Raw genomic sequence first — 16,607 nt, 5'->3', positions numbered from 1 at the left:
CACGACACCATCCAGAACACCTGCAGACCAAACTCCATGAAGTCTGCCTGGTCCTTACAGAAGCGGTATTGCAGACATTTTCCTCTTTTTTCTCTGTTGCATGCACTTCTCATTTGCCTACTTGTACATGTACCTGTGCTGTTTCCACAGGGGTATTGACTCTTTTTTACTATCTAGGTGAACAACCTGCGCTCTGCTGTGGCCTGTTCTGCAATGAGCACCTTAGCAGAGCTCCATACCCAACTGGGGAGGGCCATGGACAATGAGGCACAGTGGACAGGACGCGTCCTGCTGCTGAAGTTGGCCCAGACAACCAACGCCTTCATTCACCAGCAGGCTAACCTCGCCCTGGATGCGCTGGTGGAGGGCTGCAGCACCAGTAAAGTAATAAGTGTTCTCCTCGACACAGGGTTGAGGTAAGAGGAGAGGATGTGATCAGACTTTAGTAGGAAATATAACAACAGAATTTAAAGTAAATTAAATGAATCATATTCGACGTTCTCCGGTTTTTGTCCCTTCTTCAGCCACCGTTGTGTTGCAGTGAGGGGCTGCACAGCCCAGCACCTCCACCAGCTGGCGGACATCCTCGGAGAGGAGCAGATCCTGACAGCAGGGAAGACCTTCACACAGACTTTCCTTATTGCTGTCAGTAAGATGGCGGTGGATGCTTCACCAGACGTCAGGTGGGTTAACAAGTCTTGCATGATCTTGTGGTTTGTGGTTCCTGTGAATAATTCAGTTTGATTTTTTAACCTTCAGTCAGAATCTTATAGCCTTCTGGGCATTGTGCTTATCAACAAAATTACTAAATGTGAAATACACTCTGCACAGGCACTACGGGCAAAAGATGCTCAAAGGACTCGCCCACCAGAAGGGGTTCGCGGCCCTGTGGGATAGGACCATCCCAGTGGAAGACAGGCGTCCCTTGGATAAGATCTTGAAGAAGATGGGGCACTAGAAGCGGCGGCGATGGAAAGACTGGAGGACATCTGGACAACATCGGGCTTTGGGCTGGTCCGGAGGTGCAGGGGTTAGCTCTGTTACCTCACAGAAAGGTTGTTGTAAGTATCCGTCCTTTCTGTGTGGAGTTTGCATGTTCTCCCCGTGCCAGTGTGGGTTTTCTCCGGGTGCTCCGGTTTCCTCCCACAGTCGTAAAGATATGCCGATTAGGATCACAGGTTCTCAATCTTTTTTCAGCCAAGGACCCCTTACACAATAGATAATTTACCGGGGAGGGGCCCTTATGCATTTTACTAGGAATAACTGGACAGAGACATGTTTTAACACTTCAATTAAAATTACCTAAACAAAATATAAAAAGGCAAATCAAGAGAAAAGGGCTAATTTGAAGGGCTTTTCTAACACGTGAAGTGTGAAGTGTTTCACAGTGCATAGGCTAAATAGAACAGGGATTCTGATTACGGTAGGCTAATTAAAATAGTATTAAAATACTAGCTGGTTTTGTGGGGCGGCTGTGGCTCAGTGGTAGAGCGGTTGCTTGCCAATCGGAAGGTTGGTGGTTCGATCCCTGCCCCTGCAGTCATTGTCGAAGTGTCCTTGGGCAAGACACTGAACCCCGAGTTGCCCCCGGTGCTGCGCATCGGAGTGTGAATGTGTGTGAGTGTTTATCTGATGAGCAGGTGGGACCTTGTACGGCAGCCCTGGCCACAGTGTATGAATGTGTGTGAATGGTGAATGTTTCCTGTAGATGTAAAAGCGCTTTGAACAGTTGTTAAGACTGGAAAAGCGCTATATAAATACAGCACATTTACATTTTCAATAGTTCTCAAATGTTAAACAATACATGTGATGTATAAATAGCATAAATATCCATCCATCTATACGAGGTAGAGGGTATCTGCTCCATCTCTCACTCAACTAAGGAGTCCTTGGCCTAAAAAACACAAAAGAACCCTGGTCTAGGACAGACTGTCTGTGATAGACAGGCAAGAAATTTCGGAGATAGTGAATTTGGGATTTTCATTGGTTGTCAGTTATGATCATCACAATTAAAATAAATGAACATTTGAAATATAGCAGTGAATATAATATGCAAATTTCACTTTTTGAATGGAATTTGTTTTTCTTTTTCATGATATTATCATATCATTAATTTCACGATTATTTTCATGATATATCAACTGCTACTATTATTGTTATTATTATTATTATTATAATTATTACTTTTCACCATTGCAACTCCTTAATTATGTTAATTATGTAAATACTGTATCATAACATTCCTTATATTTCTTTGTTTATGTTTCTACTCTGGTATTTATACTGTTTGTGCAACTGAAACACAGAGTATCCCTTTGGGGATCAATAAAGTATTTCTGATTCTGAATATATATTAATATATATCTTGGCATGCCGTTTAGGAAATAATATATATATATATGAAGTTTATCCATCTGAATATATGGAATGAAAGTCGAATATATGGAATGAAAGTCTGATATATGGAATAAAGTCTGAATATATGGAATGAACGTCTGAATATATGAATGAAAGTCTGAATATATGGAATGAAAGTCTGAATATAGGAATGAAAGTCTGAATATATGGAATGAAGTCTGAATATATGAATGAAGTCTGAATATATGGAATGAATTGGAATCAGCATACAGAAATGTCACCAAAGGGATACCTTTCTGAATTCACTGGATTTACAAAAGGCATCGGCTGAAATAGTCCATACTTTGTTGAACTGCAGGGTTTTTTTGCAACAACTGGTCATACTCCAAACGACACACAGTTTGGAAATTAGATAGCGTCACCTGAGGATCATATTTCCATTATTGCGACATTCTTAGTGCTTATAAAACTCCTGTTCAACAAAACGTTGCCGAAAGAACATTATGCATCATTCTTGAAAGATTTAGAGTCTCTTTGGGAGATGTCGGCAGAAGTAACACTTCAACTGGAAGCTAATGGTGTGGGCACTGGATACGGTTACCAGTATTTTGGCCCGTACATGCATTTGCCAGAGTGTTATAATCTCTCATTGCTCAAAATAGCTGACACTAGATTCCTAGCCGATTCACTCATAGCGTCCACATTTGTTACATCCTGATAATCAGCCACAACACAAGATGGCGCCAGCGCCGTAATGACGTCAGCTTTCATTCCATATTCAGACTTCATTCCATATATTCACTCATCCTATATCATTCTATATCGACTTTCATTCAATATTCAGACTTTCATTCATATATTCAGACTTCATTCCATAATTCAGACTTCATTCAATATATTCAGCCTTTCATCATTCCATATATTCAGACTTCAATTCCATATATTCAGACTCATTCCATATATTCAGACTTTCATTCAATATTCAGACTTTTCATTCCATATATTCAGACTTTCACATCTTCCATATATTCAGACTTCATTCCATATATTCAGCTTCCATTCAATATATTCAGACTTTCATTCCATATATTCAGATGGATAAACTTCATATATATATATTATTTCCTAAACGGCATGCCATAATATATATATATATATATATAATATATATATATATATATATATATATATATATATATATATAGTGTTTTCTACTGAGCTGTTTTTTCATTTTTAAGACACCTACGCTCACACACACACACACAGACTAAAAGTTTTCCAACACCTTAAACATCTGTTACATTGCATAACAACACAAACAACCTGTACATAACCATGTCCAGGTGCCACGGTCCCACATTAGGCTAATCATACTGTCCAACTTTTCCTAAAGCGTGACACACAAGGTTCTTCCTGTTGATGATGGCTGCACCCTCATACTGTATATGACTGGACATTTGAGAGGTCGTATGATATTGATAACATGACACCACAGCTTCGGCTAAGTAATACCGGTAGTTTCACTGGCATTCATGTGTTTACGGGGGACCTACAAACACTAGAAGTGTCCCACATTTAGCAGTGTCCCACACAATTCGCTATACCTACGGCTTTGCTAGGACGTGACTGCATAAAGATGAATCTGCTACATGTTCCTCTACCTGTACCAAACTCTTCCTTTAACAATCCTAAGTAAATTCCTAAACAAATAGGGGAAAAGTGCCCAGAAACAAAATAAAAACCCTGTACAACACCAGTGATGGGAACAACGGCGTTATAGATAACGGCGTTACTTTTTTCAGTAACGAGTAATCTAATTGATTACTCTTCATATCTTAATAACACCGTTCCTGCCGAAAAATGCGGCGCGTTACTATAATTGAAGCTAGTGTTTTCATCAGACCAACTTGATCTCTGAGTCCAGAGGCAAAGACTTTTTTTCTTCTTTGGTTTAGTGGGCCGTGCACGAGACAAGCGCATAAATGCTGTCGATTGGCTGAGTTAGAGTAAAATTTCATGGTCAGCCAATCAGAAGTAGAGTTGAGCGGGTGTTCAAAAGAACGCATAGTCGAACACACAACGAACAACACAAGCGAGTCAGTCAACGACAGACAGGTATGGGGTTATGACGTCGGGGGGGGGGAACTTTTCCTGCCAAAGATTTCCACCGAGGTCAGAAATATATTTTGCTGCTGTAAAACCATAATTTCCCATTTTTTGGGGATCAATAAATATCTATCTATCTGTCTAATTACTTTTTAAAAGTAACTTACCCAACACTGATTATTATCAAAAATAAATCAGCCTAATTGTGAGAAACAAACCCACTAAACTGACCTATAAGGTCGTCACTAAGGTAGCCAGCCACAGACACAGTTAGGTCATTCACTGCTACATGCATGTTTAATAATAAAACCTAATTCATAAAATACCAACAATAATTGTTTAACAAAGTAGTATTTTTTGCACTATAAAGGTATGTCTAAATGCTTTAGGCAGCCCATACATTATTGTAGGCCCAGTTTAATATGCAACCAAATTTAATACAATATATATCTTTCAGCTAGTGGGTCCTTGGCTTAAAAAACATTGAAGATCCCTGATATAAAGGGTAAGTATCACCACTTCACTGTCAGTATGACACATTTGGCCCACGTCTAGAAGCTTGGCTGACGGATTCCTCAGCAGGTCACTTCAACAGTGACCTTCACTCATGACCTTTGACCTCAAAATGCCCCGGATCACTCATTTCTCCCTTGTAAGGCAGATTGGCCGCAAAGAAAGCGCACAAGAGCCTCTGTCTTCCCTTTTCACATCAGGAGCTTCTTTCCCCCACCATCTGCTTGATCACAGTCTGCGTTAAGAGTCCTTCTTCTCCTCGGCTCTTTCCAAATCAGAGGCAATCCATTAAAATCTCATTTTTTCAAATCTTTTCAAAGTTTTTTGCCCACGGCTCGCATCCGTCTCCTCCATACCCCTCGCCCTCGCCCTCCATCTTCATCTGAGGCTAAACTTAGCTGTGCCAAGTCCTTAAGCACACGTTTTTGTCTCATTCTCTCTGCCCCCATCTGACACATCACCTGAACATGGATTTAGCGTCGCTTTCAAAAACATTGAGTTTGGGGACAAAAAATCCCCAAAACGTGTACTAAAAAGTGCGCCATAGCGGAAGGTGTCAGCCCATAGAGAGCATCACAGCAGCCTTATCCTGGCGTATGTGAATCAGCAGTGGTTTAACCTAAGCCCTGATTGTCATTTCCTGTGTAATGAGGACAATTTCCACCACTGACCATGCCTGACATCTGTAATTAACTTGGGCAAATAGAGCAGGCCTGCGGGGCTTCAGTTAGTGAGGATGCTACAATTTCACTCCATCTGACTGATTTGGATTGATAACATGGTTGTGTTTTTTACATAAAACTCTTGGCTAGTGCAGCTTTTAATCTCATTTACTAATAAAACAGGGGCTGATGAAATATTCCTGGCACTGCTATGGTTGTTGGTAAAGCAGAACTGGCACTAGACATGTTGTTTTCCCGCAGGGGATCAGCACATTTCACTTTATCTGACAGGATTGATCAAATGCCAGCTCTGGTAACAGCAAGATGGACAGCATTGAGGCAGGAACTGCTAAAAAGAATCATTTTCTAAGCATAATCGCCCACACAGAATCCTCTTGATCGCAATAATTTTAGCAGTCATTTAAAGTAATGATAACATAAAATGTGGACATAGCTTCATTTTTTAAACTTTCTGCCTCTGCACATATGACCAATGAGTCAGATCTGGTCATTGCGCCATGACAGGCTCCCTTCCAACTGCTAAAGATCAACCCCTGTGCCCGGGACACTGCATGGTATAGTTTAGTGGAAAACTTTTTGGGCCTGGGGGGGTGAAAAAAAAAATCGGTGTCATCAATCAAAAGGAACCCTGCAAGGAACACTTACCGATTCACTACCCAGAAACTACAGTGGCGTAATATCTTCCCTCGATAGTCATCGCTGTAATTTATGGTTTCTCGTTGGGTGGCTGAAATGGACACAAATTCTCTGCATCCCTCATAAGACGTAAACAAAAGCAGAACTTCTAAAATAGTTTGTGTCTTTATACAGTTTACCAAGCCTCTGAAAGTGTCTCTGACTTTATATGTAAAACTGCACTTTTAAACTAAAAGAACACTATCTCGGGACATAGTAGGTTTGTTATCCGTGAGGGGTAGCTCACGCGTATGACACAATACTGCTGAGTATTCCTCGAGAGGAGGACTTAGTACAAGGATGCCATCGATGTTTGAACACAGAAAGAAATGGTACTTTAATGGCTTTCAGGAAGTGACAAAACGGACATGTATATAGAGCGGGGCAGTATGGTAAAAAAAAAAAACTAAATCAAATATCACCAAACTTTTGACCAAATATACCAATGTTGATACTGCGGTAATATTGTTATTATATATATATATATTTTTTTTTTAAGAATACTTTTGGGCTTTTCCGCCTTTAAGTTGACAAAGAGGGGGGAAGACATGGAGGAAATCATCACAGGTCGGTTTCAAACCCTGGACCTCTGCATCGAGGCATAAACCTCTCAATATATATGCATTTGCTCCACCCACTGAGCCAATCCAGCCATGATATTGTGGCAATATAGTAGGTAGGGTTGGGCAGCAATACAGTAATACGGTCATACGGTATACCGCACGGTCTTACAAATGGCAACAGTATCATCAATACCGTCATTAAAACAAATACAATGCACTTGTGTAGGAGACAAGGGTTAAATATGAATATAAATTTAATTTATTTAATGTCTAAAAATGCTTGTGTGTGGTTGTCATCACGTGACAGTGTGTGTGTGTGTGTGGGAGGGGGCATAGCAAGTCGCGCACCGAGCGAAGAACACGACTTGGGGTTCCGACCTAATGAGAAGGGATAGGTGTTTCAGTGTCTGAACGGTGGAGACACAAGCCAACAGTTTGGTGACGCCGTCTGAGCCTTACGTCATCATTTTTAATTAGTCACGGTGCGGTATTCCCGGTAAAATAGGGAGAAGGTTTGATGGTATCAAAATTTGGATTCCGCCCAACTCTAATTGTAGGGTTGACAATTGGTGCTATCACAAAATATTAACACAATGAGAGTTTTGAGGAAATCTCCAAAACTGTGGATACAATGACTGAGTGGGTAAAGGCAAATAAAAAAAAACACAGCTAGCAAGTCTGGTAAGTTCATCACTTTAATGTAATGCAGCCCTTAAAAGCAGGAAAAGACAACACTTAATATACTGATATTATGATATCCAAAATTTAAGACGACATCTAGCCTCATACTGTATATACATGTTGATATATTGCCCGGGCCTATATGTACAGGTTATGTAAGATCACAGCTCCCCGTGACTGTCACAAAGCACATACTTTTGAGGGTTATTTGATTATAAAGTATTTGATTGTTCAACAGTTTAATGAGATATACTTGAATAGCATGTAACTTATGTTTGTGGGGTAATGGGAAAAAGGTTGTTTCAGTTGTCAAAGGATAGTCAAAGAGGTAAATTACTTTACAAATAGATAGAATAGAATGCCTTTATTGGCATTATATACAAGTGGAACGAGATTGATATATATGAGATATATTTCATAGCAACCCATTTACAGTGTTGCTATGAAATATAAAATATAAAAATATAAATATAAAGTATAGGTAGTGCCGGAAAAAAAGAGGGGGGGGGGGGGGGGGGGGGGGGGGGGGCTGGTGCACAGTCCTGAGAGCAACTATATACCTATATATAAAATAGCTAAATGTTGCAATAATGTTACATTTAACATAATATGTGATTAGGGGATCACTAAGTCTGACCTCTACTTTCATTTCCTGTTGCAGTGAGTCCACATTAAATGATCTTTAACTGAATGTATGTATTTTTTATTGTCTTAAGTGCTGCACAATATATTGGTACCAACCACTAGTAGTAGAAGTAGTAGAAGTAGTAGTTGTTGTTGATATACTTTTTGTTTCCTAAAACAAACAAAAAAAATGTAAATGCATGTTTTGGCATTCCTCATCTCAAAGTAGTGTCCTCTTTTGACCACTGGGTGATGCAAAAGCACAGAGGAGAAAAAACGCAGGTGAAGCCTGCTTGGTCCCAGCAGAGCGAGGCTCCTCAGCGCTCTATGGTGCGGATTGGGATTGGGATAGGGATAGGGATTGGGATTAGGATAGGGATGGGGATGGGGATTGGGATTGGGATAGGGATGGGGATGGGGATTGGGATTGGGATAGGGATAGGGATGGGGATGGGGATGGGGATTGGGATTGGGATGGGGATTGAGGAAGCCAGTACTAGAGAAGTCATCATCTGTTCGGATTTGGTTCCTGCTCTGGAAACTTTAAGAGCAGGAAAATCTAAAGCTCGTCCTGACGCTGTAAATGATACATCTTGAGTGTGTCACGCCGGGGTGAGGGAGAATGAGCTGGACCCATAGACTGTATACTATATATTGATAACGGTCTATGGCTGGACCACATTGGAAAGGAGAGTTTAAGAAGAAAAGTAGATGTTTATGCATCATTGTGGGGAGCGGAACTGAGAGAAAGAATTTAGGAAGGATCAATAAAAGAATGGCAGAGTGGGTGGGTAAAGGAAGTCAGGTAGATAGACGCTACTTCTCTACACAAGCTAGGAAAATGTGTTTCTGTAGGCCTACCTCTCTGTCCCGTAGTGATTGAGTTAAACTGAGTTGAGGTTGGGGCACTGTGGGCTAAATTAGTCTTTATTGTAGGAAAACATATTTCTGGCTTGTTCGATGGGAGTCCTGTGACAGCAAGGCATGGTTTCCCAGATTTATAGATTTAATAATCCCAGATTTATTTTTTTCACCTTTATTTATCCAGGTCAATCAAATAAAAACAAATTCCTATTTGCAACAACAACCTGTCACATTCATACCTGGAAGCTGCCCCAGTACAACCCCAGTGTGATCTGCTGGCCACTGAGCAGCTCCACTGGAGCGGTTGGGGTTAAGGGCCTTGCTCAAGGGCACATCAGTGCTGGTGATGAGGGAGGGACAAGTGCTACTCTTTCACTTTAACCACCCAGATTTTATTAGATTGAACCGACAAACTCGGCAATAGACAAGTGTTCTAGACTGGCAATAGAAACTGATCAACTGATCTCCGAGGCAGTTGTTGACTGTTTTTACACTACTATTTTTACAGTCTATGGTTCCTGCATGACACAGGACAGTCTGTAAAAAATGTAGTTCAAACGTTGACCTGTGCAGGTCAGTAAAAGGCTTAGCAACGTTTACACTGCCGGAATTATAGGTCACGAAGAAGAATCGCACGGAAATTGCGTAGCTGTATCCACTGCTGCACCAGCGTGCTGACGGTAAAGGTGAGTCAAGCTTTATGAATTAAACCAATGTCATCAGATCATCATCAAAAATAATAGAGAGATAAACGCCACACAGATGTCGTTCCAGTAAACCTAACGGTAGCGGGTGCAGTTTTAGCTTTAGAGTGTCACAGTTTAGCTACTTTTCAAGTTACTGTCAGACAGCCAAACGCCATGCCAAACTCCATTTCAAATTTGAACATTTAATTTCGATTTTTATGTACAAAGTAAACCATCCAACATCGGACATAAAGGAATGCCCTTTCCGAATCGAGAAGAATCGTTTTTCATTTCGGCAAACCAGCAACCCGCGAACAAAAGCAAATAATACCAAAATTTTAACTTGCAAGTGTTAACCCATATCTAAACTCCCCTCCAAAGGAATTTAGCGTGAAGGTTGCAAGTTACATGAAGACTAACGTTATGTCATGCGCATAGAAATAAAATGGATTGGTTCATTCGGTTATACTACTTGTTTAAGCTGTTAACATTTTTTTTAAACTATCGTTACTTCTATTTGGACTTTAGCTACCTTTTGGAACGTCTTGCTTTGGTCTCGTTGGTTCCGCCATTAGTTTTGTAAGCTAGCTAGCTAGCTCTAGGCTATGTTGTTGTTTGTAGCTAACTAAGGAAATAGGTGAGGAGGGCACGAGAAGGGCAGATAGGCCTTTATGTCGGTGTCTGCCTGTCTTCCTCCGTGTGGCATGAATACCTATAGAAACAACAGTTATGTGTACCTACATCTCTGTTATCAACACAATTAAAAGTAACCCCTGCTGATTTCTTTTCAGGTCCAATGAAGACTATTTTTATTTCACTAGTTTAAATGGATTTAAAATGTAAAAAAATAGTATGTTGAAATCTGATGGAACAGAAAGGTGTTTAAGTGATATATGCACTTTCATGTTGCAGTCTTCTTGAATGCAGTTATGTTAGCATGAGTATATAAATTCACTTTAATGTGATAGCTCTTGCTTTTCTTTCTTACTAGAACACTGTACTCAACCATTAATGTAAGATAAAACCCACTTACAGCTTAATTATTCCCCCCCTATGTAGCACCCGGGAGCGGAAGTGGAGTGCAGTCATGTGGCCTCTGGTTTGGACAGCGGTACGAACCTATGCCCCTTATGTCACCTTCCCTGTGGCCTTTGTGGTGGGGGCAGTGGGCTACCACCTGGAGTGGTTTATCAGGGGGGCCCCTAAACCTCGAGAGGAGAAGAGCATCCTGGAACTGAGGGAGGACAGGAAGCTGCAGGAACAAGAGGGCCTGGACAGCACCCAGGTGCTTAGCCTGAAAGAGAAACTGGAGTTCACACCTAGAGCAGCTCTGAACAGGAACAGACCGGAAAAGAGCTAACCCGTGTGGGTGTGTGTGTGTGTGTGAGAGACTTGCTTGTACTCTTTCTCAGCAGGAGGATTATTCATTGGAGACAAAAGGGGGTGAACCAGAAGGAAAAAGCATCCATTCTTCCCATTTACCTCAGCCATACATCCTCGCTAATGCATCAGCTTGCCTGTGTAAATATCTGCTACTAGAAGCTAGAGGGTAATAAACAAAAAACATGCATTTGGTCTTTCACCAAGTCAGATATAGCTTATATATGTGCAGTATGTGATTCTTTGACCTACACCTTGATGTTGTACATTGCCTGTTCTTGCATTGATCATTAACTAAACTAAGACACTATAATTAAAACCCCTTAAATATGGACAGTGTTTTAATGGGAATTGGTCATTTTCTGTTTTATTTATATCTATTTCTGGTCTAATGGCACAAATGTTACTGTGTCCCTGCTTTTAAATCCCAGACAAATGGTGCAAGAGATGGCCAAAATGTAAATCATTTCCATGTTCCAAGCCAGTCAAAAAGTGTTAAAAAGTGTATAAAAGCAGAGAAGGAGAGACAGGTGCTTGTTGTAGTCCTTTTTTTTTTAATCTTGTGTAACGTTTGATGGTATGTGACAAAATAAGCCAACAGTGTGGGAGGTCTCTCAGGAAGTTTAAGCTGCTTAGTCCTGTTGTCTGGAACAGCTACATAAAACTTTCATTTTAGAAAGTCTGGACAGTCTTTGACAAATATGATTAATAAAGGAAATGTGCGTTTGTATGCTAAAATTGCATTCTACTGTGTGTAGGCTAGACGTTTACTTTTTGACATCACCACGTCCTGCTACTGATTTCTTCTAACAAAGCAGAAGTTTCGGTTTTTGTCACTTGTTGTTTCACCCTCATTGTTTTACACTCAGTTCCGAACATATATCTGATCCCGCTCGATTATGAAACAGCACTGGTGCCGAGCCGAGGATGTAAAGTAACATCAAAGTCACAGGAAGGAAGTAATGACTCTGCTCATTCAGCTTCAACAAGGACGTTATTGTTTTCAGGGAATGCGATAGACAAAGCAATAATCAATGGGGGAAACCGTCAACTCAATTTCACTTTTGAAATCGGACGTGTGGAAAGTACTGTGTCCTACTCCTGGTATGATATAAGGATTAGAAAAAACAATCCGTTTGAAAAGTCTGGAATTTTCCAATTCTTCCACACTGCCTTAAAAGGTTTCTGCCGCTGTTAGCTTTAACTAAAGCCAAACTTCCACAAGTAAAGGCTTATACACAGATAGCTAGTTAATGATCAAGTGTTAAGATTAACTATATGCATACTATGTATATGAAGTCCATTTCAAATAGAAATGGTCTCTTATTGATTTTAGGCATTTTAGGCCTTTATTTGACAGGACAGATGGTAACTACTTATGTTATCGTTATTTCAAAATAAGAGCACAAGATTAATCAAAACAATCCTTTAACAGCTTCAACCGACCAAGTTTGTCGGATGAGAATTAACAGGATCATTATGGTCTGGATTAGTTAAGCCACGTTTGAAGAACAGGCCTTATCCCAGGTTAATCTGTATTTGCGCAGCGTGTGAATAACTCATCTTCTTTCAGCCCGTTATTTAATTTCTTGATTCGTGTACAGATCGATGTTATTTTTGTGTGTTGATTACGAATTTGTAAGTAATGTATATAAATGAGAAGCCGCTTTCGTGATCACAGAACAATTACGGTAGCGAATAGTGTTGAGAAGCTGAAAATCCGCGCTGGTCGGGGTCGTCCCGCCTGTTGCAGTTTCCTTTCCGCGTTCTTCTCTTCCTGACCAAAACCATTGCGTTGTTATGGCCGGAGTTTGTCGTGTCATTTCCCCGTTGTTGCGTGGCACAGAGACCGTGGATTGTGTCCCTGCGCCCAGAGATCGCATTCCGCGTGTGGCGGTCCATCTCCTTGTTGCGTCCCCCAGAGACTGCTAAACGTGTTCTGGCGCGAGTTGTTGGCATCGTCCTGCGTGTGGCGTTTCATTTCCTCGTTGTTGCGTCCCCCAGAGCTGCCCAGTGTCGTGGCAGTTTGCGAAATGGTCACGTCCAAAAATCGTGACATGTACACGTAATAAACGTGAAAATCGTGACATGTACATAAATCAAAATTACGTGACCATTTCCTGACTGGGTTGCTTATCTATAGACCGGAAATCCAGACCCAAATCCAAAAGATTAATGATCTGGCATTGAGTAATAAAAGTCGCCCATATCGAGGGGCGGCACCAAGCGTTTGAAAATCTCACTGCGCTCAATTGGACGACGCTGCGACCAATCACACAACACACGGGGTGACGTATCCAGAGCCCCATACACTTAGCTACCAGCAGAGCTAACTGGTAGATTAAACTGTCATCTGTTTACCTCGCCTCTGGCCCCGCCTACATCAGATACACCGCTGTGATTGGTGCAGCTCGGCTACAAGGGAATAGATAATGAGCAGCATTACACGAGGCCAGAGGAACTTTAATGAGCAAATTCAAATTGGGCTCTTGCGAGAACTTTGGATTTTCAGAGTATCTTATTTATCTATTTAAATACAGAGTCCATGTTGGTCTTGGTGCTATCTATCATAGTTTTGAATTTTATGACTAAAGAGCTACATGTCCAACAACATAGACGTGAAACATTCCTTTTGATACAGGCCATTAGCAGAACAACATGAAGCTAAAATTGACGTCTCCTTTTAAGGGCAGCTTCCACCACTTTATCTCCCACTCCATCAGTACAGTCACATTTTTTTATAGTATTCCAACAAAAACAGGGATTTGCCTCCATAAGCCTGGTGACTTTCCCTGTGTGATAAATGTAAGACATAATTAAGAATACGGTATGCTTATTTAGAATAATATACATGTAGTTGTGAAAGAATAATCATGGAGACTGCCGCTCAACATGAGCACTTAGAGCGGTGATATTGCCTGTACCCGACGGTGACTTTTTTGGTCTCCCCGTGTAGGCAGAAAGAGGGAAATGTTCATACGAATTCAATCGAGAAGATCTTTATCATCCGCACTATTAAAACGAGAGAAGTGATGTGGCCAGGGAACAAAAGACTTTAATAAGAATCCACCATCGCCTGAAGACGGAGAAGTTACTGGTGTCGTAAAACGCTACAAAGTCAGAAAACTTTATGAAGCTTTTTAAATCGGACACGTGATATCTCACATGCACTTAGAAAGAACTCTAATAATTATTTTGTTGACACTTTTACTCCGGCCATTAAATAATAAAACAGAAAGGTCCAACTCTCCCGTGCCCCGGGAGCTCTCTTAATGGATGAAAACCTTTTCCAGAGTGCCAGTAGGCTATACGTTCTGCTGCGTTACCCTGCCAGCTAGTGAACTGGGGAAAGATTATGAGGCCCAGATTTACATGATTGGTGAATGCTGTGCTATCGGCGGTCATCAGCTTGTACTCCCCTCTAAAGTTCGCTATCAGAACGAGCCGCTCCACTCCGGTGAGCCCGCTTGTGCGTGTTCAGAGAGGCAATTACTTCAAGCTGGTGGAACTTTCCATCTGAAACTAATGAGGATGGAGAAGTGGAGGCGCAACTAAATTATACTGAAAGTTAACAAGGAGTATGTGTGGTGTGTTTAGGTGTGTAAAAGGTGTGTGTGTCCTCCTGGGAACAATCAGAGGACAGGTCGGCTGATAACAATGGCCCAGAACTGGACAGTACTGTGGGAACCGAGCACCGGGGCTCCTGGGAAAGGAGGGGAGGAGGGATGTTGGAGGTGCTCTATTGTTCTTGTTGGGTGATGGGGAGAATACGTATGTGCGGGTGATGCTAGCTTTTTTTTCTTCTTTTTTTTTTAAGGAGGTCCAGTCCAACATCCTGAGTGTACAGGCCGGAGACGGTTTTCCCTTTACTGCAGGAACAATAGAGCTGTCTGCCTGCTGGAAGGGCACCATGTCCTCTATTAAACAACCACACACACACACACACACACAATCCAGGGATACAGGTATTGCTGTGTATTAAACTTATAAATAGACAAGAAGCTTCAACATCCGCTGTTTCAGAAATGTTTCTGTCCAGTAAATTGATTAAATTCTTTCAAATTAAAAGGGCTGATTATCCCCAATAAAACTACACAAGTTGAATATTAAGTCCTTCTTATTATCTCTAAAATATAATCAGGATGGTTGCAGTTTCTATGTATTAACCGTGGAAGCTGCATCACTTGTTCTTTTGGTTGTTCAGCCTCTCGGATGGCAGCAGAACATGCTGGAAACACAAGTTTTTGAAGTTTTTTGTGGTGAACGTGTTGCCAGCAGACACTGAGCAACATTAGCGATCCTTTTGAGTTGTGAGGACAGGGTTTTGAGCTATTTTGGTCTCCGCCGCCGACTTAACTTGCTACTTATACTTTACGACGTTTACCAGATAGTTACTAACTTTGTCTGTTGTTTGTTTCTAGGCAGGTAGCATACTGTCTTTTTTAGAAGAGCATTTTCATTGAAAACAGCTGGAATTAATGAGAGCAATGAGAGTGAACCATAACAGTATGGGTGTGAGACGTACAACCAAAACGATGAGTGGAAAGATGCTAAAAAGCTTAATTGAGCTAAGGGGGGACTGTAGAGTCGGATGGTAATTCTCTGTGGGTTGGACCCTGTGACAGACCTGTTTCACGTCATATTTAGGCATCTGACTTATTGTTAGTGTAAATATAGATTAGTGCAATCGAAAACACGCGGACTGTTAGCCAGAAGACCCACTCTCCTCAAAATAGTCGTAAAATTATGCCTGGAATTCAGCTCGACAAACAACAGCTCATGTTAGGCAACCAAATAAACATTCTCTCTCTCTCTCTCTCTCTCTCTCTCTCTCTTTCTCTCTCTCTCTCTCTCTCTCTCTCTCTGCCAGCTATAAGGGGTACCAGCCCTCTTAATTGACTCTAGCCCCACGGACGGCACTTTGCCCACTTCCCTCATCCTTCACTGGCCTTTGATGGGCCGGCCGTGACATGAGGTCAACAAAACACAGGGGAGCTGGAACAAAACAATGCAACAATGCCCACCACAGCACAATTGTCAGGGTGAACAATCCCAAACGACCAATCCCTGGGGATAAACAATCCTGGAACAGGAAACAGATACAGACCCACTTCCTATCCAGAGTTTAAATTTAGGAACTCCTCACTTTTTGTTTTGTTTTGTTGAGTAGCACAAATACCCAAATTAAGGACTGGGGTGCTTGGACGTGACATTGTTATGGATACAGAGAAAGCTGTGTGTTGGTATTGTGTGTATGTATGCCGAGTGAAACAAAGGGAGTTGGCGCACTCAACGCCATGTGCCTTTCACACGTACACACTCAACATATACACTAAACCCCAAAAAGTGGTCTTTGCTGTGCCAGGCACATTATTTCCAATTACAGCCAAATAAAGAGATCTTGCATAACTTCGCAACCTCATTCACCCTGTAGCTTGCTATTTTAAGCCTTGCTGTGTGTGTGTGTGTGTGTG

General features: G+C 41.4%; 3 protein-coding genes across 3 annotated transcripts in view; all 3 read left to right on the top strand.

Moving 5' to 3' along the window:
* Positions 1 to 1,317, top strand: part of LOC116701501 (TOG array regulator of axonemal microtubules protein 2) — a gene marked incomplete in the record, with an annotated part of 2,366 nt that extends 1,049 nt beyond the window's left edge. Inside the window, 4 exon segments of the mRNA XM_032535235.1 lie at positions 1 to 65; positions 178 to 416; positions 525 to 683; positions 832 to 1,317. Of these exon segments, the coding sequence (XP_032391126.1) occupies positions 1 to 65; positions 178 to 416; positions 525 to 683; positions 832 to 958 (590 nt within the window).
* pef1 (penta-EF-hand domain containing 1) overlaps positions 1 to 15,081 on the top strand; it is a 24,643-nt gene extending 9,562 nt beyond the window's left edge. Inside the window, exon 6 of the transcript XR_004334927.1 lies at positions 15,062 to 15,081. The gene's annotated coding sequence lies outside the window, so the exon portion shown is untranslated. The remainder of the gene's footprint in view (positions 1 to 15,061) is intronic.
* Positions 9,497 to 11,465, top strand: smim12 (small integral membrane protein 12). Its single transcript, XM_032535238.1, has 2 exons — positions 9,497 to 9,753; positions 10,813 to 11,465. The coding sequence occupies exon 2, from the start codon at positions 10,841 to 10,843 to the stop codon at positions 11,111 to 11,113; it is 273 nt and encodes a 90-aa protein (XP_032391129.1). The 5' UTR covers positions 9,497 to 9,753; positions 10,813 to 10,840; the 3' UTR covers positions 11,114 to 11,465.
* Positions 15,082 to 16,607: the final 1,526 nt, after the last annotated feature.

This window comes from Etheostoma spectabile, chromosome 14 (genome assembly GCF_008692095.1).
Source record: "Etheostoma spectabile isolate EspeVRDwgs_2016 chromosome 14, UIUC_Espe_1.0, whole genome shotgun sequence".
NCBI lineage: Eukaryota > Metazoa > Chordata > Actinopteri > Perciformes > Percidae > Etheostoma > Etheostoma spectabile.
Note: the sequence above shows the minus strand (reverse complement) of the source record. Positions and strands in the feature narration are given on the sequence as shown.

Coding starts and splice junctions, on each gene's coding strand:
- smim12 (XM_032535238.1), top strand. CDS start 10,841: ATGTGGCCTCTGGTTTGGACAGCGGTACGAACCTATGCCCCTTATGTC.